Source organism: Parasteatoda tepidariorum, chromosome 3 (assembly GCF_982258835.1).
Source record: "Parasteatoda tepidariorum strain Cologne lab strain chromosome 3, Ptep-v5.0, whole genome shotgun sequence".
Classification (NCBI taxonomy): Eukaryota; Metazoa; Arthropoda; class Arachnida; order Araneae; family Theridiidae; genus Parasteatoda; species Parasteatoda tepidariorum.
The window spans coordinates 57,143,185-57,171,081 of NC_141757.1; the positions used below are offsets into that span (position 1 = coordinate 57,143,185).

The 27,897-nt window shown below is 28.7% G+C and overlaps 1 protein-coding gene across 2 annotated transcripts; it reads right to left on the bottom strand.

The window, feature by feature from the left end:
* On the bottom strand, positions 1 to 26,657 carry Oat (Ornithine aminotransferase precursor). Of its 2 annotated transcripts, none has more exons than XM_043042636.3 (9): positions 26,525 to 26,657; positions 12,103 to 12,312; positions 9,760 to 9,984; positions 8,470 to 8,693; positions 5,698 to 5,870; positions 4,155 to 4,233; positions 2,634 to 2,747; positions 1,515 to 1,653; positions 1 to 242 (listed from the first exon to the last, which is right to left on the bottom strand). In XM_043042636.3, exons 2-9 carry the CDS (start codon positions 12,305 to 12,307, stop codon positions 82 to 84), a joined length of 1,320 nt encoding a protein of 439 aa, XP_042898570.2. In that variant the 5' UTR covers positions 12,308 to 12,312; positions 26,525 to 26,657; the 3' UTR covers positions 1 to 81. The 2 variants fall into 2 exon arrangements, with proteins under 2 accessions (XP_042898570.2, XP_042898618.2); XM_043042684.3 differs by lacking the exon at positions 26,525 to 26,657 and adding an exon at positions 18,033 to 18,251.
* Positions 26,658 to 27,897: the final 1,240 nt, after the last annotated feature.

Genomic DNA, 27,897 nt, shown 5'->3' on the forward strand with positions numbered 1-27,897 from the left:
CACTGTAAAAAAATATTTTATTTATACAATACAAACTTTATAAAAATGTATTTAATGGTTAATTTAATTCTTCATGTCTATTTATAAAGCAGCGATCGTGTTGTGAATGATTTCAATACATTGTGTCATCTGTTCTTTATTTATTACCAAGGGTGGAGAAAATCGAATGATGTCTCCATGGGTGGGTTTGGCTAGAAGACCTTTGTCACGCAATTTAATGCAAATATCCCAAGTATCAAAACCTAAAGAAACAAATGAATGTGTCATTAATAATCTTTTCAAAACATTGTCATTAGATTAGTAAATGATTTGATTAGTGAAACAAAATCAACTTTTATTTTTAAAACAATTTTAAATGGGAAACAGAGTGCATAGCGTTTTTTAAAAGCCCTTAAAGGTGCTTTTTTCACTGGGTGTATTTAAAAAGTGCTTAATTTTCCCTTTTTCAAAATGGGATTTTTCCTTTACTGTGTTGATTTTTGCTTCGAGTTATGCAAAAAGGCACAGTTCACATTGTTCTATTCAACGTTTTCACAATTAATTCAACCCCAATCTATTTCAGCTTATTGTCAGTCCGTAGAGTATGAAAACGCCATTTGTTTTACATAATTCAAAATTTCATGATTTTTGACAATTGTCAAAAACAATGACAAAAGGTTTTTTTTTTTACATGATGGTTAAGACAAGATAAAACTGTCAATTATCAAAAACTTTCCAACCCTGCCTAAATAATGATATTTTTTTAAAGTGCTTAAAAATATTTTTGAGTGCTTAAAAGGTGCTTATTGAATAATTTGAGAATATGTTGCTTGTTGAATAATTTGACTACGCAGTCTGGAAAAGTAAGATTTGCATTAAACCCTATTACCTTTTACATCAAGGAGTGATGGCACAACTCTTAACTTCTTCAAGATTTACTTATCTTGTAGCTTTTTCTGAAAGCTTATAGTTAGTTACATGCTAAAAAGACATTAAATTAAACTGAATCCTACTTTACAATTTTCATTAAAAAAAACTCTTAAAAGATCAAAAAAATGTTGCATCCACAGAAAGCAGTTGCATTCATTTCAACCTTACATTTTTTGTTGGAAAAAAAAATTAAGACTGCTTCAAAATTCATACAAAGTTTGAATTTTATGCTATTTGTATAATAAAATGTTTCCCAAGCAAAAGAAAACACATGTTCATGCATGTCAGTTCAAAGTTATTAAATGGAGAACTACATAAAAAAAACACTTTGTTTATGAAAAAATTACATTTTCCATCAAAATTACTTCTTGTTGGAATTTCGATCCCATTGTATAAAAAAATTATAAAATAAATTATTAAAATTCATAGAAAACTGCCTACCGAATTACGTGAAACTTAGACTATATAATTAAGTGGTTTCTGAAAGTTACTTCTCAAAACTCAGATTTTAAATATAAATTTCACCTGCACGGCAACGTTTAAAATTTTGCTGTTGCAATCAAAATTATTTGTATTGGAGCTTCGTTTTTGAAAGAATAACTTACTTTTATTGATGACTAGCGCATTAAGAAGACCTTTGCCCCGAACTATTCTCACTTTGTCTTTAGATAGTTTTTCAAGTTCAGATCTGAACAATTTTCCCATCGTTTCTGCATTATCTGCAAGTTTTTCTTCTTCTAACACCTATATAAAAGATACGTGTATTTTATGTACAAAATCACATATTCACATATGAAGTTTAGTTGTTCAAGCATAATGTTTGTAGGTAAATTATGCAAAGAGCAAATGAATTTTTACGTGTACAATTCTATTAAAAGCAATCAGCACTAAAATTTATGTATAAATTGCTTGCATATTTTTATTTTAACCGTGGCAGAAGACAATGAAAACAAAACATAAAAAGTTTACATATAAATTTAAATTTTATTTCTCCTTCTATTTTAATACCAAAAAGAAACTTTTAACACTTAAAAAAAAAACATTAGAACTCACAGAAAAAAAAATGCATTTAAAAATTATCCAATTTAAAAAAAAAAAAAAATTCAGTAAAAGCACCATAATTGGAGATTTTATATAATTTAGTAACAAGATCATAATAAGTGTACAAACATTTTTAATTCTTTATAAAAAATATTAAGATAATTTAGTAAAAGCACATATTGGTCTTAATTGGGAGCACTAACTAGTGCTGTTAGAAACTATTATAAATTCCTTCGGCTTGGGTTGGTCTAAAATAACAATCATGCTTGTTTTAACAGTTTTTCTTAAGACAAATTTTTTTTTTTTTTTTTTCATGATTTAAAAAGAAAACATCAGATACAGTTGCTTCAGAGGCCTGTTAATCCACCTTTACCAAATAGTTGTTGCTGGGGGCTCAAGCTGCCTTTGGTATAATTTCTAAAAATTCCCACTCTTGTGGTGAACTTTGGCTGATAATCGAATAATGGAAAACTACTCTATACTAAAGTGGCGCTAAATTATTTTTATTTTCCAAAAAAAAATCTGGAATAAAATGTTATGAATGAAATGCTATCTATAATATATATTTTTAACGTTACTAAAATACTTAACTATAATTTTGTATTTACAGGTTTTCATTCAATTATTAATAAATTAGACTAATTAGTAATAAACATTATTTTTATGCCAACAGTTTATTTTACCTGAAGAGCAGCCATGGCGACTTTACAAGCTAGAGGGTTGCCTCCATAAGTTGAACCATGCTCTCCAGGTTTTATAACCAGCATAACTTCATCATTAGCTAAGATAGCGGAAACCTAGAAAAACGGGAAATATATATCAAAACTAGAAATTTAAATTACTTGGAAGTGTTTGTACAAGGAAAAATAAGATTAGCCCATCAATTCTCAAATCCCATCATTTAATTTATAGCTTTATATTAATACTGAATGTAAAGTCAATTAAGAAGTTCCCTAGCTGATTTTTTATTTTGTTTTGAAACCTGTCTAAAATTTAGGGATGAAATGTAAAAATATCGATTAAATGAACTACTATTAAAATTAAGTATAAAATTCTAAATAAGTATTCTTTCAATTAAATGTTCGAAAAAATTATTGATTGTAAGTAATAGAATCAATTTAAATTCGTTATTAAGTAATACAACTTACCTTTTTCTTATTAAAATTGCAGGAAATTATTTTGTATTCTAATTTATGAATAAATAATGTTAAATTATCAAATCAGTGTTTAATAACAGCTGTCATTTATAAAATTAAAAAATATTGAATACATACAATTAATTCATTTAAAAAAATTCTTTGAAAAATACAAATTCGTTATCACGTATCACATGATACGTTTTTCAAACCGTCCCTGAAAATGATGCAAATCATCGATGGGTGAAATTCAAAATTTATTCTTTAAACCACAATCTCGAATCGCAATCAAGGTTAATAAAAGAAAAAGCACCGTTTATTTTTTTTATTTTTTTAATTATTCGATTAAAATTGTCGCGGAGTATTATGAAATGCTTTTATTGTTAGCAAATAATGAAGCTACAAAAGATTTATCATTCGTGGACATTAATATTGTCATTGAATTTTGTTGAACAGATGTAAAAGAAAAATAATAAAATAGCTAAATTTAAATGGTATCTAATCGTTAACTTTTATTATTAACTGAAAAAACATACGATGTAAAGGTAACTTATATCTTAATTTTCTTTTTTGATGTATAGGCTGTTTTTCTGATTTTTATCAGTCTCGCGATTTCTAGATTTTATCGGTCTCAGTTTTTCCGTGAAACTATAACCGAGATTCAGACACTTCTAGTTCAAATTAATTTACTCTTTCAAAATAAAAATAAAAAATGGTTCCATATTATAAACAAAAGTTGAACACTGGCTTGAAATGTATGCATCGTTAACACAACCACATAAAAGAAATAATCAAAAGAAAAATAATTTACTGTTTTAAAATTAAAATAAATGGCATGAAAAATCGAAAAAACTACCACCTAAAAGAAATAATAAAAAGCTCCAAAACTTTTTGAACTTATATTGAAGATGTCGCCAAAGATCATTCTGTTTATCAAATATGGGATTGAAATGCTACAATAAATATCTTTTTGCAATACTTTGATGACATAATTTTTGTTGATTAATACAGAATTATTAATACCGAGAAAAATATAAAAGTACTTTTCAAATAGTCATTTTAACTTACTGGATATACTCCTCCAGATAAAGCTTTTCCCAATAATAGGATATCTGGTTTAACATTTTCGTGATTAACGCACAACCACCTAAAAAAAATGATAGTTTTGCTATATGAAAAGTCTTATTAATTGAAAATGCGATTAATATTTTCACTTCTATTTATCTCTGAAAAACTATTAAGAGAAAAAGTTGTTTAAGAAATACTACTCCCTTTCAGACTCAAGTTTTTGAAACTCATAAATAAATATATAAATAAATATAATATATATATATATATATATATATATATATATATATATATATATATATATATATATATATATATATATATATATATATATATATATATAAAGAGAGAGAGAGAGAGAGAGAGAGAGATCATTTAAAATTTATAATTAATTTTAATAACGATAAAATATAATTAGTATAAAAATTCCTAAGCATAGGGATTGAAAAGACATTTTCAGCAAACAGGGCTTTGGCCTTAGTGGTTTGTGCAACTATAATCATTTAATGAAGCATTTATACCTTAAATCAAATTAACATGAATTCTAAACAAACAAACTTTCCAAATAAATTTTTTTCAAAAATTTATTTGCTTAATAAGCAGCATATGAAAATTCTTATAATTTTAAAGTTTTTCTTCAACCCCAATGAATGGCGAGCTACAGGAATAAATACTATAAGAAAAATTTTCACTATTTATATAAGATTTTTTTTTTCCGTAAAGAAAAGAGCATTTGTTTTCTTCTGTGACAATTCAGTTATTTCACTCTATATTTCTGATTTTTTTCCTGAATCTCCTCCCTGCATTTTGTCCTTTATTTATTTTCATATTATTGAATCATGTCACCATTTCGATTTGAATATATGATAGAGAAATAAATTTTGTTCATCAATGAATGCATCGTCACGTTTTGTAAATATTTCAATGAGTTTTAGAATTTCCGTTTGAGTTTCCTAATTCAGTGCAAGTTTCTATAATAAGACAAATATATGTATCATCATATTCACGATTTAATAATTTATTTTTGCTGTGTATTTGTTCGGCATGTTTTTACATCGTGATTTCATTGTATTTGTTTCAAACCTTAAAATTGTTTCCTTAAAAGTAAAACACATACTTTTTTTTTAAGATTGCACAAATTTTTTTTTTTTAATATTCCTTTTAATTTTGCTGGATCATAGCCGCTTTTTTTCAAAGTAACTGTAATATTTGTATACAACTCATTTTTTTAAAGGAAAGTAGTTGCTTACAAACGCAAAGTAAAATAAATTTTGCAAAAATTACGATATTTTTCTCTTCCTAAACATCTACAATAGTTTTCGATAATACTTAAACATTTTTTCAAATCTATGAGTTTTTGGAAGTTTATTTGTGATTTCTAACTATGTAATAAAAAATTATCTATAAAAAAAAAATTCAGCCCGATTGATGAGTGGCACTTTGGTTACTTCTTTGTAAGATAAGACATAAAATATTGACTAGGCATTATTCTCTATTATGCTTAAATTGAATACTTTGGTGATAGCACATACATTCAACTTACTTTCCAGTTCGGCATAGTCCAGTTTGAACTTCATCAGCTATCCATAGAACGTTGTATTTGGTGCACAACTCACGAACTTTTTTCAAGTAGCCAGGATCAGGTACCACGACACCAGCCTCTCCTTGAATTGGTTCTACCATAAAAGCACAAACATCTGGATCCTTTAGTTTTTCCTAAAATTTCGAATTAAAAACACCTATTATTATGCTCCATTATTGCTATAATAATAATTCAAATATTTCAGTCACGTCAATGACCCATCAAACTGATTCAACTGTAAAAAATTAAATGAAACTTTTTCAATTTTTAAATTACTTTATTAAATTTTTTTTTACATAATCAGCTTTGAATTTACCCAAATTTCGGGTTTACGACTACTTATGTTCAACTCCGTAGCCTTGTGAGTATGAACCCAATCCAGAAGTAAAGCGAACTCCTGGATCAAGTATTGGGAGAAATATGCCTTCGTGGAGGGCTTTTTTTTAATGGAACGTACCCGCATTTGCGTTACATGGAGAGGAAAACCACGAAAACCTCCCTTGGTTAACCTGACCGCCAGGGGACTCTAACCCATGATAGGTCTACCACTGACGATATTTTACGTCAGCGTTGTAGCCAGTTCGAGCCGGGTGCGGAATTCGTGTGGACCAGGAATCGCTGGGATTCGAACCCGGTTCACCATATAGAAAGGTGGAAGCTCTATCCCCTGAGCCAGCACGGCTCATTATTAAAATTTATTAAATATTGATACTTGCAATAATTGTAGCTTTTTTCGATTTGTTTTCGCTTTTTTGTATTGCACACTATTCAGATATCCTTCGCTGAACAATGTCTAGTTAAATAAAATGTTTTATTTTTTTCATCTAGCAATGGTTTTTAGGGAATTTTAAGAGATTCCGTAGAATTCTTTTAAAATTTCAGTGCGATTAAAGGAGTTTATAAAAATGTTTTAATCTGAACAAGAAAGATTTAGAAATTTATTGTTCTTTTGAAGAAAATTATGTTTCAGCATCTAATTGTCACAACTATTATGTAGATATTTAAAATATTCAACAAATTAATTTGAAATCCTTAAATTTTATTTTCGAACTTATAAATTGCATTATAAACAAAGAAATGTAATAACAGGGCTATTTAGAACAAATACTTTAATTTTCTTGCAGAAAAAAAAGTGTCAATGTTGTTTTATTTTAATTGAAAAAAATTAAATAAAAAAGACAGAAGTGGAGAAAACAGCGTATTTTTGCTCTCAAAATTGTAATCCGCAGAAACGATTATTATGAAATCTATAAAAAATTGTAAAAATGTTTAATATGGAGAATTCCTCGCTAAGCCTCCAATCGTTTTTTTTCTCCCACCCCCCAAACAGGCAGTTCAACTTCAAAATTCGAAACGTTATGACTGTTGGTTTTCCTGCACTAACACTATCTCTGCAGAAAAAATGTTTTACAGTAAAGCTGTTAAGACAAGGAACTCTAGGACGATGATGAGGATTATAATGTTTTTGATGCATCCATTAAAACTTTCTCTTTCGACAATACAATTCTAGAAATAATTCATATTTGAAAAAAATTTAACCGTTCGCTTTTCTTTTCGTAATATCGCATAGAGAAAACTTAAGCCACAACACATACAAGGTGGCAAGAAAAAAGGAACAGAACTTGAGTTTTAAGAAAAGCAATATTGTATGCCATTGAGCTATTTAACCATCTTTTCATTAATTTTAAACCCGAAAAATTTGCACTTTTTTGTCACTTAAACTAAAAAATTCGTTTCTGAATAATGATAAAAATCCACATTTTTTTTTTTAAATGTAATTGTCTTTCTGTGTAACATATTCCAACAGTACACACAGCACTCTACAACTGAAAGAAATTTTTTATCTCGCTAAAATAATCATATCTAAGGCTTATTGTAAGAATGCAATTCTTTTTTCCGTTATCTTTCAATGATTTTGGCTTTTCACTCAATCAAGTTTAAGACAATTCGTTTAGACACTTCACTTATAATAAAAAGCTCATATCTTTTTCACAAAAGATTAGCCCCTTAATTTTTAAGTCTTCTATTTAACTTACATCCTGTTACTCCAATATCAAACCTTGCATTCGTATAAAGTTGTTTAACTGATTAAAATTCATTAGCTTTTTCAATATTAACCCTTTGCCGCAGATGGGAGACCTGTGTTTCTTTTATATATATTTTTCTGACGTTCTAAGTACAAGCAAAAATATATTTTGGTATTTTTTTATAATAAAAAAACAGTCTATTAGTTAGTAAAGAAAATATTTTATATTATATGAATTATATTTGTACTAAAATATAATATCCTCAAAAAAAAAAAATAGTTTGAAATTTTTTTCATTTATATTCAAAAATTTATCAGTGATTGATTTTACAAATTAAAGAAATTTCGATGATGAATAACTATTTTACTTAGATCTAAATAACTACAAATAAGTACAAATTTGAAAAATTATTGTTTGGAAGTGAGCCGTGTTTGGACAATTTTAACTTTAAAACAGAAAGACACTGGCGTTTCATACTGTATTTCATAACCATACTAAATACTAAATTCACTATTTTACTAAATTTAAAATACTAAATTTAATATTTTTCACTACTTTTGATCTAAATTAATAAAAAATAATGAAAAACATATGTTTAAAATTTTTGCGTCAAAGGGTTAAAGTAAAATCTACCCTAACTATAACATTTTATATTCTCTTATTCGTTTACATTTTTTAAAGCATGTTATATCTAAATTGTACTCACCTCTAAGGCATTTGTATCATTGTAAGGCACAAGTTCGAAATTCGGCATATAAGGACCAAACCCTGCATAACTGGAAGAGTCTGTAGAACTTGAAATGGCTGATAAGGTTCGTCCCCAGAAATTTCCTTCAGCAAAAATGATTTTGGCTTTGTTCTTTCCTATACCTTTTACATCATAACCCCATCTCCTAGCCAACTTGCAACCTGTTTCGCCTGCTTCAACACCTGCAGGAAATAATTATCCAATCAAATTAGAGCTTTGAAATTTTTAACGTTAGTCCATTAATGTCCAATTCAACAATATTTTGTACAAGAGAGCGGAGGCCCCCAGTTCGCTGCCGCTCAACAATCACGATGAGTGCTTCACAATAATTGCTGTTACTTAACTTAAAAAAAAAACTTTTTTTTACGAAAGTTGAAATTATTTACCTTAAATATAAAGAATTATATTTGCTTACGCCTTAACCTCCACGTCTAATATTATATGTTCATTAAAATAAAATTAAATTATATGTTCATTTTGTGTCTAATTTGATTTGTAAATTTATATGAAATATCTGGTAGTGATCTCGTGGTCGAAAGATCTGTTAGTGAACATAAATAATTTTGCCTAGTAATCATTTTTTTAAAAAATAACATTCGAAATTAATCAAACAAATTTGGAGCTTTCGCAATCGTAATTTAATATTTTCGCTTTCCAAACAGACGGATATATTAAATACAGGTTGTGGATTCGTTACAATGTGCATGAAGCTGATCGTTTAGTTCTTAAGCTCTTTAACTAATTTTTGTTATATCATGCCTTACTATAAACGTATTTCGATTTATTTTAATAAAAATTATCCAAAATTTGTCTTCAGTATTCTCTAGTATAAATTCTATTTTAAAAAAATTAAAAATATATAATATTGCATACTTTTTTATTATGTATTTTTTAAAAGATTTATAGATCAAAAAAAAATTTTAATTTTTTGAAAAAAAATGTCTTGTTGTTGTTACTGTTGTTAATTTACGTCGCACTAGAGCTGCACAATGGGCTATTGACGACGGTCTGGGAAACATCCCGGAGGATGATCCGAAGACATGCCATCACAATTTTGATCCTCTGCGGAGGGGATGGCACCCCCGCTTCGGTAGCTCGACGACCTGCGCGCGAAGTCGAGCACTTTACGGTAGCACAGTTTAACGGGAAAAAAATATCTAAAATATTTCTAAATTTTTATAGACCCCCCTCCCCTGAAAGCGTCTATGGGATCTAATGAGTTAATATACAATATACTGAGTGACGTACCTGTGTTCATAGGAAGGACTTTCTGATATCCGAATTTTTTCGTGATGAATTCTTCATACTCCCCTAAAGCTGATGCGTAGAATGCTCTGGATGTTAATGTTACGATTTCAGCTTGCTTCGCTAGTGCTTCTAAGATTTTAGGATGGCAGTGCCCTTGATTGACAGCACTGTAAGCACTCAAAAAATCAAAATACTGTTTGCCTTCTACGTCCCATACATGTATACCTAAGCAGAATTATCAAACATGAATCACATTAAATATATATATAAGCCTATTAAATGAAGAAAAAACAATGTTTTTTAAAGTTAAATAGAATGAAGAGTGGCCATGTTTAAATCCTTTTATATTTTATAACCGTCGTTGAACAGCCGACCCAACTTTTGTGTTTGCGACTACTAATCAGGGGTCTGTCTAGGTTTTTCTGAGAGGTACCTATTTTGTGAAAATTAAGACATAATTTGTGAAAAATTAAAAATTATATTAAAAAATCAACACAAAAATATGGTCAAAATATGGATTTATCGTTTCTAAAGGAATGCAAAAAAAAAAAATTTTTAAGAAAAAGTATTTTGTGAAACTACTGTTTTTCACAAATTAAATTTGTGAAGGTACCGCTAAATGGTAGTAAATTCGGCCTGGATTTTTGAACCCAATCCAAAAGACAAGGAAACTTCAATAAAATTTCCAAAAAACTATTCAGAAATTCATCGCTTTAACTTTGTAATTTTTTTTAATCATTTCAGCCGAAATAATTCTGTCAGAGATTTCTATCCTGAGAATTTTTAACTTAAAATTCCTTGAATTCTCTCTCCAATTCATAATTCTCAGAATAGAAATTTCAATGAAACTCCTAGACAGAAATGATATATTTTTTTTAATCTAAAAGATAAGGCGGCGAGTTATTGAATATCCTTTTAGAAACTTACGCAGTTTATTAGTTCTCCAAGGACACAGTTAAGTCTATAAACCGTAAAAGTCTAACTATAAAAGTTCTTTAGAAATTGAAATTTTATCTTTTCCATTTAAGAAATTCATTTCATTTAAAAAAAAATATTAAGTTAACTTTTACCTTGACTCATGGTCCACAGCAATCAATATGGATATAACTCAATAAAGATCTCCTTTAACATTTTGCAGAATTTTTATTAAACATATTTTTTGTACTTTTTTGATTATTTTGTATTAATTTAAGTCAAAATAAGTGGAAAATATTGCATTTAGCATTTTAATATTTTATGATTATGAAATACAGCATAAAACCCGGCTCTTTTTCTACGTCAAAGAGTATCTTCCCAACACTGCTCACTTTCAAACAGTTTTTTAAATTTGCACTTATTTGCCGTTATTTAGATATAAGAGAAGCAGTTATTCATCATTGAAATTTCTTTAATTTTTCAAATCAATTATTCATTAATTTTTGAATATGAATGGAAAAAAAATTCAAACATTTTTATTTTTGTACAAATATATATTATTTGTCCGATATACACAGAAGAGCCATTACATTATGACCACCCTGCTAATAACATGCAGGACCACCTTTAGCCCTCAAAATTGCCAGCAGCCGCCGTGTTATTGATTCCACAAGGTGCTGATAGGTAGTCTGAGGTATCTGGTACCAAGCGTTCACCAAATGGTCCTACAATTCTCTCACATTGCGAGGGGGTAGCGTGGCAGCACGAATTTGGTTTTCCAAGCAGGACCACAAATGCTCTATTGGATTAAGGTCAGGTGAATTTGGGGGCCAAGACACGACTTGAAAATCACTAGAATGTTCCTCGACGATTCAACCCTTATGACATGGTGCATTATCCTGTTGGTAAGCACCATCTCCCGCAGGAAAAACTGTTGCCATGAATGGATGAACCTGGTCGGCAACTATGTTCAAGTAGCTTACAGACGTCAGGGATTGTTCTATGAGGATTATGGATCCTAATGTGCCGCATGAAAACATTGTTCCTGGGCTAAACACCATGAAAACCTGGGCGAGCCCATTGTTATAGATGGAGGGTGGTCATAATGTAATGGCTCTTCGGTGTATATTATCTGTTATACATAGATTTAAATTATAAAATTCTGATTAGATAATAAAAATCTGTTAAATATAGATTAGTTTAATAATATTAGACAGTTTTTTGTAAGTAAAAAATGCCCCAAAAAAATTTTTTGTAAGTAAAAAAAAAGCCAAAAAAATTTTTTTTTGTAATTAGACCGACAGAAAAAATATATGTGACACGGTGTCCTATCTGTATCAATAGGATTAATTATTGGTTCTGCGAAGTAAAATATCACAGCCATTTTTGTATTGTGAATTTGAATTATTATTATTTTCTTTAACTTACCTTTCCCTTTGTGTATTACAACGGGCAGGGGGTGGTAATTGTGAGCTCCATACTTAGACTCCCTTTCCATAACTTCTTTGGAAGTTAGAGGATATAAGGCGCTCGATGAGCTTTGTGTTCGAACAGGGGTGGACGCCGATATAGCTTTGCCAACATTTTTAACAGCCTTTTTCAGAGAGCAGCTCACTTTTTGAGAATGAAACATGATACCTAGAAAACATAAAGGTTATTGAGTAAAAAGGATGTTTTATGATTTTAAGTTTATTTAATAAAAAAAAGATATAAACGATGATTTATAAAGCAGGTACTACATGAAAATGATGGCCAGCACAATGTTTTTTTTTATTAAAAATAACGCTTTGAGTAATGAATTGTTATACAAATCAAGACTATAAAATGTTCACGTTTGGTATTTTTTAATGAGAAAATGCTTTGATAACATCAGAAAAAAAAGTAAAACTGCTTTCTTTTTAATGTTTTATATACCACAAACTTTTAAGTAATTGTGAATATTTTATTTTGTGAATACTTAATTTTATTAATTTTTTTTACAGTTGAAACAATGTGAATAATAAAATATATTGTGGAAAATATAAGCAAAAAAAAAATTTATTTATTCATGCTAATCTTCATGTCTGAAAAGAATTTATATTTTTTCTTGTATGAACCGAACAGTTTTATGGCCCTTATAAATATTTATAGAATTCTTATTAAAAATGAAGTTAAAAAAAATTATGCATATTAAGGGGCTTGAATTAATATTATAGTGAGGGGGGAAAACGCTACCAAAATTTAAGATGAATGTGAAAAGAAAAACACAAAAACCTGATTTAATTTTCTAATGAAACTTAAAATGTATAAAATAATCTCTTTCAAATCTTTTTTGTTTCCTCCAGAGAAAGTTTGAAAGGTTCTGATGTTTTCCGAACCGCCTTTATCAATTCATTAATTAGCAGCCTTTAATAGCATTAACTAATTCAATAGAATTTGATAACGTTTTGTCTCTTCTCCCTCAAATGTTAATTTACGAACCCCTAATGTTTAGAACTTTATTTTTCACAAGAATTCTAAAAAAACATATAAAAGGAGGTCAATAAGGAACACCTTATCTATTATGCCTAAGAAAACTTTTGATCATACTATATAAGTAACGCAACGGAATTTTCCGCAAATACCACAACTATAAGAAAAAACAATCAAAACGAATTTTCAAATGGTATGATATTTCGAACAACGAAGCTCTCTATCACTGTAAATTTTTTTAACAAAATAATAATGAAAGGAAAAACCTGATACATTATAATATATTAATTAGTCATAAGTTTAATCGTGATTGTTTAAAACCTTTCGCAAGGAAATCTTTTTCTTAATATTTGCATCTTGAAAAGAATTTCGCTAGACCCATCTTTAAATACACTCATGTCCATAAATTAAGGATAATTCAGAATCACACGGAAATCAAACTCTACAATTAAAATTTCACCTGTAGAATTATCACACACATCCTGAAGAAGAATATGCAAATTACAGGAAACCACTAGATGACGCTGGTAGTACATCACAATGACGAGAGTGTAAGAGAGGGGTATGTAAGGAATGGTGGCAAAGAAGTAAAATAGTTCACAAGCGCTTTAAAAGCCTTTCAGTGCAATAACCGCATAGTTATGGCACAAAGGAAGCATTTGAATGATTTTTACGTGGCAGAATCATCGGACGACTGGAATGTGGACGTACCCAGCTGGAAGTATCCGAGAAACTTGGAATCACCCAAAGTGTCATCTCCAGGCTTTGGCAACGCTTCCAAGATGATGGTAATGTGAGTAGACGTTACAGCACAGGTTGCCCCCGAGTTACAACGCCGAATGAAGACTGGTATTTAGCAGTTACTGCCAAAAGAAATAGACGGAGCACAGCATCAGACCTGTCTCGTCAGCTCTCTTCAGCTACCGGTACGACAGTTTCAAGGCAGACCGTGTACAGACGCTTAGGGCACATTGGTCTATATGCTCATAGGCCTGTCAGATGTGTTCCACTTACCGCAACTCACTGTCGCCTGCGATTAGCCTGGAGTAGAGAGCATGCATTGTGGACACCGCAACAGTGGTCTTGTGTGATGTTTTCCGACGAGTCCAGGTTTAGTTTGCAGTCTGATTCTCGCCGGACTTTCAAATGGAGAGCGCCAGGTACCCGTTATCACCAAGACAACACCATTGAACGACACCGTTACGGTGGTGCAGGATGGCTCGTTTGGGGAGGAATTATTCTTGGTTCCAGAACTGACCTGCATGTTCTGAGTGTAACGATGACAGGCCACATCTATAGGGATGTCATTCTGGAACAACATGTACGCTTGTTTCGGGGCACCATGGGTGCTGAATTTCTGTTTATGGACGACAACGTCCGTCCTCACCGTGCAAACATTGTAGACGAATGACTTCAATCGGAGGATATCACCCGTATGGATTGGCCAGCATGCTCACCGGACTTGAATCCAATAGAGCATGTGTGGGATATGCTTGGCCGACGAATTGCAGCCCGTCAACCCCCTCCCACCTGTCTACCGGACTTTCGGAGGGCATTGCTTGATGAGTGGTGTAATATTCCCCAAGATCAGATTGATAATTTGATACTCAGCATGCCTAGGCGTTGTACGGCCTGTATTGCATCGTCCGGGAGACATACTCCGTATTAACCATCATACTAACCATGTTATACTGTTTTTTGTAAATAGGTTCTTTTTTGAAATTTGCTCCAGGGAGTAAAAATTTGCAATTTTTATTAATTATGTCAAACATATAGCATCTTTTTTGCTCTTTACCTTTTGTTTAATACACAGACATTACAAATAAGTAAAATTTGTTTGACTTCTGTCTCTTTTTGTGCCTGAACTTCATTATCCTTAATTTATGGACATGAGTGTAAATTAAATTAGAAAAAGCATCAAGATTCATAAATGTATATAATTATCCTCTTCGGTCTACTAATAAAACTAAATACTTTTTATTAATGTTAATAAAAATGCCAAACCTAATTCTTAAATTATTAAAGAAAAATTATTAAAGTTCAAATTATTTTGTAGAAATTTTAAAGTGTCTGAATAAGTTAAATTTTGAAAATCTAAAAAAGAAAAAAAAAACGTCTGAGCTTTAAATAGAATAAAATTATTCTTCAACAGCTAAACAGTGAAAGTGCATATGATGACATTACAAAAAGATTAAGCACATTATCAACTACATTTTGCTTGTATTATTCTTTGATTTCCATCTATTGTTTTAAAATAAATAGCATTTTGACCTTTTATAAGTGTTATTGTAAATAAAAATTTGTCGAGATATCAATGAAATATTGATATGAAAATACAGCTTACAAGATTCTCAATTTCAGTTTGGTTACCACGGTAAGCGTAAGTTAGATTATGAAATACACTTAAAGTGAAAAAATAGATAATTAATAAATTAATTATAATGCACCAAAAGTTAGCAGTAAAAAGTTAAGAAATTAGTTCATGCTTACACAATTCTACCATACATAATTTTGTATCAGAAAAATTATTTAGTTAGTCATAGCATATCGCATTTTTGATGAAAACTATCTCAGTATATTTTATTTGAAATCAAAAGTTTAAAACTTTTATTTGGATATCAGCAAGGTGACGTCATTGTAGGTAAATCGCGAAATTTATCGATTCAGAAGCCAATCAGGTTCGACACTCACGCCTGCTTCTGGGTATCCAATTAAATTTGATTTAAATCACATGGTTGGAAATAATCTCTTTTTTTATTGAGTTGCAGATGCCGAATTCAAAAGTAACTTTAACTTTTTAAGAATTGAAAAGCTGTGAGTTGAAAATTTGAAAACGATTTTTAAAAATCGTTTGACTAAAAAAAATTTGTCACCCTTCAGCAAGTATTTTTCAGTTAAATAAGATGCATTAGATTTGCTAGATTTCACATAATTTTGCAACAATAATTTGCAAGTTTTAAAGCAAATTTTTACTTAAAAATAATGAGAAGAAAAAAAAGAAAAACAAAAATGCAAAAAAAAAATTGAATAAATTTTCTTATTCGAAATAATTATGAAATTAATTGTACCAAAGAAGCTGAAGCGGAAAGATAGACTTGTCAATAGAAAACTTAATTAGTTAAAAAATTTAAAGGTGCAAAAAGTCGACATGTTTCAAGCACAAAATAGGTTTTGAATTCGCTATTCACGTGTTGATGAGTTTTGATAATGGGCGACTGTTTCGATCACTCAAAACATAACCTCCTCCTTTTTAATTTTAAAAGCTGATGAACAAATTCATAGACAAGCTCTATGGATAAATTTTTCTATACTTAACAGAACTCTGAAAACGACTTAAGGAAATTCTTTTGTTAAGTTGATTACATTTGTTAAGTTACTTTGTAATAGAATGTAGCTTTAAGACTATTCATTCCTTTTCTTTTTTTGTACAGAATATGTAATATGGTTTTCTTAAAAACACAAAATTGAATTTCAAAAACATCTGGCCTTCTTTATAAAAGTACACAAAAAAAATTTCATTAAGTAAACTTTTTCCACAATGATTAATCATGTGGAAAGTTACACACCAGTGATTTCCAAGTCATTGCTATGACCGTGAATTTGATTTCCGAAACTGCTTCATAGATATCATTAACATAATTTCTAGCGATTTCCTGTTTCCATAGTTTTCTTTTCTTGAAGGAAGGGACGAAAATATTAAGATTTAAAGAGTGAAACTAACCAAATTGATTTCTTTTTATAAATGATGAAGACTTTAAAATTGAATCCCTCACAGAATAAAATCATTTTTTTTCTTTTATTAACTAAACTTATACTACTAAAATTATTTCAGCTAATTGCTCCAAAGAAGAAATAAAATAAAAATTATTTTGAAGTTTATAATATTTTGAACGGAATATATATATATATATATATATATATATATATATATATATATATATATATATATATATATATATATATATATATATATATATATATATATATATATATATATATATATATATATATATATATATATATATATATATATATATATATATATATATATATATATATATATATATATATATATATATATATATATATATATATATATATATATATATATATATATATATATATATATATATATATATATATATATATATATATATATATATATATATATATATATATATATATATATATATATATATATAATTTCAAAACGGAATAAATTCATACATATTTTTTATTTTTAAAATTATTCTCTCATAAAATTACTTTAAATAAATCAGTTTTGATCTAGCGTTTCGCTGATTAAGAAATAAGCTGCTATTTTAGACAAATGTTTCCAGAGAAATGTTACAAATTCGGAAGAACTTTCTTTTTTACGCAAATTAATCTATCCGAATCAGAAGAAAATGATTTTCGCGAAGAAGAATAAGATTTTTTCTTAGTATTAATAGCTTTTTTATTAACTTTGCAGACAATTTTGCCTTAAATTTAAAATAATTTAATAACTTTAGTTAAAAGTTTGGTTTTGAGTTTAAAACACTCATCTGATTAAGATTTACAAATAAATAGCTTTAAGTTGTTTTTACAAATTAACGATTATTTAATAGAAATAATTTAAATATTTTATTAATTTACCATTTTGCCGCCCTAAAAAATTTATGAACAAGAAATTTTATGTGTTTTTTAATATTTAAAACCCTTCCCAGAAAAGTGCTTTACAAAAATTAAATTCAAATAAAGTATTCTATGTTAATGTTAATTCATTTTGATTTCACTGCATTAAACATATTTATTTACATCTTAAGTTTAATTATTTGATTTAAAAAAATTCGAAGTGAAAAAAACTAAATGTTTCAAACAAGAATAATAATATACAATTTAAATAATAACCAATTGAAATAACTTACCCTAAGTTATTGTTGTGGATTAAAATACTGCACCTTTGGAATTAATTAATCAGCTTGTTTTCAGCGAAAATGCAAAGGTATTTGATTTTTATTTAAAAATTCATACTTTAAAATATCTTTAGAAAGTTCGATGACGCGTGCATGCATGTTGGAAACCAATACCGAATCCTCATGAAAAGTTAATCATGAAACGTAATACTATTCTTTATCAGTTATTTTAATCACTTGAAATCAATATAATGATAACCTCGGATTATTACGGAAATATAACCTTGTCCTTGTAAAATCGCCAGTACACACGTCAGAATGCTGCGCGTCTATCAGTAAAAATAGTTTGATAGCACTTGGTCAATCATACTTGGCTTAGTTAAAATAAAAGTGAAGTATAATTTGTAATTTTAAAAAAAAATTGAAAATATCTTTTAATAATTCAAAAAACAAACAGATATATGTATAGATATTTATGCGTTAAACACTTTTTTAATCCTTTACGTTTAACTGCTCTTGCATTATTTCAATATTCGCGAAGATTTTTTATTACTTACAAAATAATGTAATTATCTTTCAAGTATTAATTAAAAAAAATTCTGAAACTTCAGTCAATTCAAACGCGAAACAAAACCTGGGCAACTCTTAGTATCGTTTTTTTTTCTGCATGAAAGTTAGAGTAATACTAGATCTTTTCTCCATAATTATTTCCTCTTTCTTTAGAAAAAAAAACGATTTTTTTTTTTTACTTTTAAAACATTTTCTGAAAATTTATTAAGGATAAATTTGAAGTGAAATATGGAATATACATATTTTAGAGGTGTTCTGGAAATTTTAAGAGAACTTTAAAATTTTATTTTGCATTTAAAAAAAATAATAAAACGCAAAAATATGGAATATTAATCTTAGAAATTCCTCAAATATTTCAAATGAAACACTAATAGCAAAAATGCTGAAAACAAATTAAATTATGGACATTTTTATGCCAAAATAAAACTAAAAAGTTTAACTTTTAAAAGTTAAATATAATTTTTTTTTTTTTAATTTCTAAATGACTAATGAGATTTGTGAGCATTTTTTGTTTGATTTCTTGCATGGCTACCATTATTATAAATTTATAGGATCCCTGACAACTTTGGGGTTAAGCGACCAGAATTTTATCGCACCAATTAAGCCCACCTAATGAAACCACTTAGTTCCTTGCAACTGCGTGCATATTATAGCCGAAAGGGCTAATCTATCAGTCTCATGACTGGCGGTACTGGGGTTTGAGTCCCAGCGTTGACATAACAATGCTTCCTTCATTCCCTTCAAAACGTGAAGAGTTTCCAGTGTTCCACACTCCCCAATTTTAGTTCTGCACTCTCCAATGCTTACTACCTAACGAAAAGTCTAACTCCTATGTCCAGTTAAATTAATTTTTTAAGGTTTTGAAACCATGAAAGTTGTAAATGGTTTAAAAAAATCCGTTTAGTTTTGTATCCATGCTTTTACAGCCATACCATTGTAAACTGTTTCAAAACCGTAAAGGTAAGAAATGTTCTTTACCGTACTGTTGATCGGATGCCCAGACTGTTGCCGGTTTTTTTTTTACCATAATTATAGAAGGAAATTTTTTACCGTAATTATGTATTTGTGAAAGCAAAATAATTTTATATTTTTCCAGAGCTTAAACTTACCATCATGCGATTATCAAGCATTTACATCCATGTTTATTTTTTCATATGTAGCAGCGGTTAGAATCATTCTAAATTACATTAGTGCATCAAGAAAATTAAGTAGCATAAATTTTACTATCACTTTAAAAAAAATCTTCTGAAAAATCAAGAAATATTGACAGACATCTGTCCGATTAAGTCGATTAGCTTTGGTAGTATATAAAATTCAAACTAATGTTTTAAAAATTACGTATAAGTATAATAGCTTTTTCTTTATAAAGGAATATTTTTTTCTCTATTATCCTGTATACGATGTTTGCCCAACAATTATGACAACAACAACTATGTAGAATACAGCCAAAAAGTGCAAACTATTAGCTTAATTACTTGTTAATTGTTAAAAGTAAAGATAGCACTGAGAGTGTTTAAAAATATACCTTACGCAATTTTGATAAGAAACAGATATAGAACAATAGCATTCTAATCCGGTGATAGGGAAGTCTTTATTTACTCGAAAACAATTACCCTCGGCAACAAACAAATTTTATCGTTTCAAAACTATTCCATTAATCATAAATTTCGAACTCTCTAGTTGTCATAGTTTTCTTTTTAAAGTTAACTGGTTTCTCATGCTGTTAGCAAAGTTAGAGAACATTGAACTTTTGAAATGTTAGATTCACTATGACTTTCGGGCACAACTTTGTTAATTATATCGCAATTGATTTCAATTAACTAATAAATTTGTCATGTTGCGAAAGATAAAATTATACATTTAATCTTCAAAGAAATTTGCAAAAATCTGTATTGTCTTTGGAAAAATTTTAATTATTTAACAATATTTAAAAAAAAAAAGAATTCCAAATGTATTAAAACACTTTGAGATAAAAACTGGCAAAGTTGTGACTTTCGGGCACAACTTTGCTAATTATACCACATTTGACTTCAATTAACAAATAAATTTGTCATGTTACAAAAGATAAATTTATACATTTAATCTTCAAAGAAATATGCAAAAATCTGTATTGGCTTTGGAAAAATGTTAATTATTTAACATTTTTTTTTAAAAATTCCAAATGTATTAAAATAATTTTTTGAGATAAAAACTATATTTTTGAGGTTGTATTTCTTTATAGTTTAAAAAAATTAAAACCATATATGCTCAAAAAACAAGAAAATGTGAATCAAAAAAAAAAAAAAAACTATTGAAAATTGCTTTAACCCCTTAACGATCGGTTAATTATCAAGAAAACGGTCATAAAAGTGCCTATTTCTTTGGCTTCTGTATTACGTATTTGATCAGTGCTGCAACTAGTTTAAAATAAACTAACTATCTACAATTACCTTAAAAATATCCTGGTACTGCCATCAGGTGTGTAAAATGAGAAATAAAATGTTTTTCGGGCAAAAGAAATGAATTAGTTTTATTCTTATTGGCGCGTTACTACTGAACACTCCAGCCCGTCAATATCACGGGAGCGAGAAATAGCGGGCTAATTTTCACTCCGTCATTTTCACGGGAGCGAGAAGGAAGGGGTTAAGTACCGAATTTTTAAGACGAAACATATGCCAATTAATGCATATATCTCATACAAAAAATTCTGAGAACTATGAACAAAAACTCATACTAATGAGACCTGAACCCTTTTATTTTCAACACCTTCAGAAGTGCTAGTACAATCATCTTTGTTGCCAGCACAATTGGTTATTCAAACGTATTCATGGCTCAATTTCTCGTAGATACTATAAAATAAGTTTCAAAGTGAAAAAGTGTTAAATTATTGATCCGAGTCAACGTAATATATCCTGCGAAGAAAATGCAGAAATTAAAAGCATCCCTTAGGGGATTATTGATTAAATCAAATTGCTTAGTTTATTTTTAGATGCTGGGAAGAAGTAAATCAACCTCTTGGCAAAAATGCATGACTAAAAATTGACTTTGATCGACGATCCTTGAGACAAACAAAGACTTTTCATAATAAAAACAATTTTTTCGTATTTTTCCTATTTTTACGGTTGGACTTTATTGATAATTTGAGTCATTTTGAAATTTTCGCTCACATTTTCGATTTTGCAAAATAAAATTGCGTTCTTTAAAGTGAAGTAAGAAATTGTATGCCTCACAATTCAACATTTTTTCGACTAATTTAAAAAAGATAATAACTATAAATACTTAAAATAAAAAAATAAATATTATTAAAAGTTATTTTTTGCAGGGAATGTTACATTTGAATAATGAATTTCATAATTGTGTGAAGAAAATTTCAATTCGCTTTCAAAGTTCTCGAGAATACGCAATAGTTCCGGGAAATACGCAAAAAGTAAAATCGGCTCTCCTGACCAAACTATGGGGACCATATTTCTAATCCTACGAAAAATGGCGTGCTTATTCAGAGAAAGCACGTTTTTGTGTCTGATTAACTTAAAATATAGACTGCACTAATGAATTAGCATATTTAAGGTCACCCCATCAAACCATTAAGATCATTAGATCAAAAGTTATTCAGGGTGGTAATTTTTTTAATTTGTGCTCTGTGCACAGTATGTCATTTGTTCTTTTAAAATAAAATGCCATTAACTATATCGTTATTTCTTAAGGGTGACAAAGGAAAGATGTCTTATATCCATAGCGAAGTTCTCATACCAGATTATTACGAACAGGGAACAATTCTGATGTCGTCTTTAAAATATAGACAGTTTGTGTCATTTTGTTTTATTTTATGAAAACATCAATAGCATACTGCATGCATGCTCTCTTATCAATAAAAATAAATCTCAATTTTTATTCGGTAAATTTTTTTACTTCGAAATTTCTAGTCATCTGAACCATTTGCTACTTTATGTGGCCACCTGTAAATTAACTTTGTTTTGGAATAGTGAGATTAACTTTTAATAATATTCCATGACAAGAAGTATTGAGCACTGACTTGCATAATATTATTGTTTTAGTATTTAAGTTTTCACTTCGATTACAAACACTCCTTTCGTAAATACACACCATGGCTTTTTATTTATTTACTTTATTTTATAACCGTCGTTGAACAGCTGACCCAATTTTTGAGTTTGCGACTACTAATGTTCAACTCCATAACCTTGTAATTTTGAACCCAATCAAGAAGACAAGGGAACTCCTGGATCAAGTATTGGGAGAAATTTGCCTTCGAGGAGGACTCTTTGATGGAACTAACCCGCATTTGCGTTACATGGAGAGGAGGACCACGAGAACCTCCCACGGTTAGCCTGACGGCAAGAGGACTCTAATCCATGATCCGTTTACTACTGAGGATATTTCACATCAGAACAGTGGTCGGTGCAAGCCGGATGCGGAATTCGTATCGACCAGCCATCTCCGGGATCGAACCACGGTACACCTCATTGGAAGCTCTATCCCCTGAGCCATCGCTGCACAATTTACTTATTTGTAGATTTTTCCATAATTATTGTATTGAGAGTATGTTAAATATCCCAGATTCTTGAAAATGTGTAAATTAAAGCTTCCGCGTCAGCCTGTCGAGAATTAAGAGGGTCATGGAGTTTAAGCCTCCAGAATTTTGTGACCAACAGCATGATTGTGACAATGTGGCCTGAATTGCGCACAAACCGCCTTTACTTCCCAGACAAGCGGGTACCCATCAATCTGAAGCTAGGTAGTTTTCCAGCCTCAACTGAGGATCGAACCTCTGTCTTCCACAAGAACACAGCTCAGTGTCTGTAACTAATGAACCATTGTGGCTCCTTCACAATATAAAGTCAAATTGATTGTTATACCGTTGCGTAAATATAGATTACATGATTTGATTGTATAATCTGCATTGAACAGCCGACTGAAATTTGAGTTTCAGACAATCAATGTTCAACCATTGCCTAGTTATTTTCAATACAACGCAGAGGATAAAAGAACTCCTTTATCTAGCATGAGAGCAAATTTACCATCGTGGTGGAATTTTTTGATGAAATTAGAGACCGTTTGCCCATTTGCGTTACAAAAGGGAAGATATAGTGCCATGTTGTAATACAGAATATTGACTTCGAATTTCCTCATATTAATGATATTGAACATACTATTATATATAAACATACATAGTAACATATAGAGTCACTTCTGTCTGGAGCGAAATTCGTATCAATCAGCCATGGCTAGGATTCGAACCCAGGTCACCTCATTGGAAGGCAAGTGTTTTATCTCCTCATTTATAGTTAAAATTACATTTATAGTTTATATACGTAATTGGAATATTTTTTTGTTTATTTCATACACACTTTTTATATTTTACACTACTGTAGAGCGACATTACAAACGCGAATTAACCAGTAAATCAGTATTCATTTTTATTACCTTCCTGCAGTCGTCTGTGAGCCTAATCTTATTCTATATTTTTAATATAATCTATGAATGTATTAAAAATATAGAATCTTCAAAATATTGTAATATAATTTTTAGAAGTATGATATTTTAAAACAGCATGGTGTTACAAGCTTGCATTTTACTATCCCTTCTTCAACAACAACAAAAAATATCTTCTTAATCAACTCCAAATTTAACTCTCAAAACTAAATCTTAAATTTCAGAACAATAGGTCATTAAATGGGTCCTTAATGGGTAGATTAAAATCAATTCAGAACAAATTTAAGAATTTGAGGTAATTTAAGATTAACTAACGTGTCTTAAGTTAAGATTAACTTATATGTCTATTGTAGTTTTAGTTAGATATCCCCAAAGATAAAATATTGATAACAGAGGTTAGTGAACTAGCATGTCGCTAACCGTTGAATATTTAATCAATCAAGACAGATTTTCGTATAAAAATAAATATAAAAATAAAATGCTCATGGAAGCAATTTTTATAGCTACAATGAGCTTTTTTTTGCAATAATAAAAGAAATGCAACTAATGTAAGAATAAAGTGTGTAGCATTTCCATTTTCAGATAGCATTTTGATTTCATACTTAATTCCTCACATTTAATAAATCTTAATGTGTTTACAATCAAACTTTGATAACAAAATTAAACTGAAAAAAAAAACATTTATTTAAACGGCTGAAAAAAAACATTTATTTAAACGCAAAAGTCTACTTTTCAATTCGCAAGAAAGATTTTATAATAAAAATTGCGATTTTTCATCATTAAAAGTAGAATAAATTTCCAAATTTCCAACTGTCACGTATTTTGATAGTTGGTTAATGAATGAGGAAATAAATAAAATGAAATGAGTTTATTATATTTTGTATAAATTTTATTTTGTATAAATTTTTTATAAAATAATTAAGAAAAAAATTGCTAGACATTCTTTTAGAAAGCTCATTAAGTACAATGAACACTATTTTTTCAAAACTTCATTTTCTAACTTAAAAATACAAAGAATCGTTTGACATTCATCTATCATTTATCGCGACATCTTCAAACAGAACTTTGAAGTAGTTTAATTTGTGTAGTAAACGAATTTGTTGTTGTTGTTGTTAATTTACGTCGCACTAGAGCTGCACAATGGGCTAAAACGAATTTAGACTAAATAGTAAAGGATTTTGACAAAAGATAAAAACTATTCAACAACACATTCTTACTATAAATCTGAATTATTCATAAAGATTGTAAGTATTTATTATTCATAGCTTAATATATATTATTTAACTTATTAATTTAGATTCAAAAAAATATAAAAACTGAAAGTGGGGAAAACATTCATAGCGTAAGTATCATTTAATTACCTACAGATATTATGTTTTAAAAAAATTTCAAACTTTATCATAAAAAATTAAAATATGCATTGTACACCAAAATGAAGATAAACAGAAAATTAATTAAATTCGAATTAACAGTTGGAAAAGATGTCTGCGGGGGTCTAGAAATCAATGATAATATGAAGTTTATCATGTAAAATTTAAATATGCATCGTAAACTAAAATTAAGATAATAAAAACAGATAATTAAATTCGAAAAGAATATTTGAAAAAGATGTCTGCAGGAATATAGACATTGTTAGTGATTCATCTAAATATTTATAAATAATTTCTATTAAAAAAATACATCACTTATTCTAAAATACTCGATATAATATACTACGCTTTGTAAACCAAAATAAAGTTAATCAAACAGATAATTAATTAAATTGGAAAGGAACAGTTAAAAAAGACGTCTGCAGGGGTTTAGAAATTAATGAAACTCATTGATAATTCAAAGTTTATCATGCAAAATTTAAATATGCATCGTAAAACAAAATGAAGACAATAAAACAGATAATTAAGTTCGAAAAGAATATTTGAAAAAAGATGTCTGCAGGAATATAGACATTGTTAGTGATTCATCTAAATATTTATAAATAATTTCTATTAAAAAAATACATCAGTTATTCTAAAATACTCGATATAATATACTACGCTTTGTAAACCAAAATAAAGTTAATCAAACAGATAATTAATTAAATTGGAAAGGAACAGTTAGAAAAGACGTCTGCAGGGGTTTAGAAATTAATGAAAATCATTGATAATTCAAAGTTTATCATGCAAAATTTAAATATGCATCGTAAAACAAAATGAAGACAATAAAACAGATAATTAAGTTCGAAAAGAATATTTGAAAAAAGATGTCTGCAGGAATATAGACATTGTTAGTTATTCATCGAAATTTCATAAAAAAAATAAATAATTTAGTTTAAAATTCTCGATCATTTTACAGTAAAAATCACTGCAATAATTTAAAATTAAAATTTAAAGACACCGCCCCTTTTGTCAATTATCGAAATCAATTTATAAAATATGATCGTTTGAGTTTTAAAAAAAATAAAAAATACAGTTTTTTAGAAGATAATTGATAATGAATACGAAGAGAAGACGAAAATAAATAATATTTACCTGTGTCGAGTGGAAGCCTGCCAAAAGTAACCCCCTGCAGCAATCAACTCTTTTACCGGTGTAAAGAAAATTATTTCTCGTTCTTCATTTCATGCTGCTGCGCCATCTACTGAAAGTGAACCTAAGATTTCAGTCTGCAGACAGATTTTTAAAGAGTTGTGCCTTCTTTTCTTGAATTTTTTTTTTTGTTCTAGGGAGACAAAGAAAGCTACGTACCCGAAAAAAACTCCTTTATATATTTTAAACCTCGAAGTGTTTTAAAAACAAAGATTGTTTTTTTTCTTTAATTCACCCTTTATAATAACTTTTTGTCTAGTTATCGAATATTTGTATATTAAGTTACAATAATGAAAGGAAGTATCACTCCAAAATTTCCCAAAACCTAAATTTTATTTATTTATCACAAAAAAGTGATAGCATATATTTTTCTAAATTCATAATTTTGGGGGCGAAATAAACGACCTATATAGAATTGTGTGGGATATAGAACAAATAATGGCATGCAGAGAGAAGGGGGAAAAAACGTTATTATTATTATTATTTTTAGTTATTTTTGATCTAATGATCAAATTTTTAAGTTCTAAGACTTAATCTTAATGGTTCGACGGGGTGACTACAAACAAAATAGTTAGTTAGTGCAAACATTTTTGTACACAATACAAAATTCGTTTATTCGTATTGTACAATCGGTTGAAACATTTATGAAGAAATAAGACCTTTTTAAATTTAAATTTCTCAGAAACTATTCGACTGATTTCGCTCAAATTTTGTATTTAGCAATATGAAAATTAAATTTATTATAATTATTTTAAAAAAATTGTACACCTCACAATTCAAATTTTTTTGACTATTATTAAATAAAATAATAAAATTAATAAATCTATACTGAAAGTTATTTTTTGCATAGAATTATCCTTAGACAAATGGACAAATTTTATAATTGTGTACCAAATTTTTTCAATACATTTAAAAAGTTCTGGAGATTTGGCGAAATACACAAAAAGTAAAATTAACGTTAAAAGGTCCAAACTTTGCACCGCTCTTCTGACCTAACTACTGAGACAATATTTTGCGAGTCAGAAGTTCGAATCCGGTGTGAAAAAAAGTTTGTTTTTATATCAGAAATTATTCAGGGTGGCCCGTTTAATGTTTTGAACATTGTCTGTCCACAGATATCCAATCAATGTTTAATTTTACTTCATTTATCATTTTGAAAGGAAATATCTTGACAAGTAAATATTTTGCTTGAGCAAAATATTTCATTAAGCATTCAATTGTATGAATAGATATGATAAATTTACTAATGAAATTTTAAATCAATATCATTCTATTTTATTGTTTTAAATACAATTACAATCAAAATCAAGAACAAA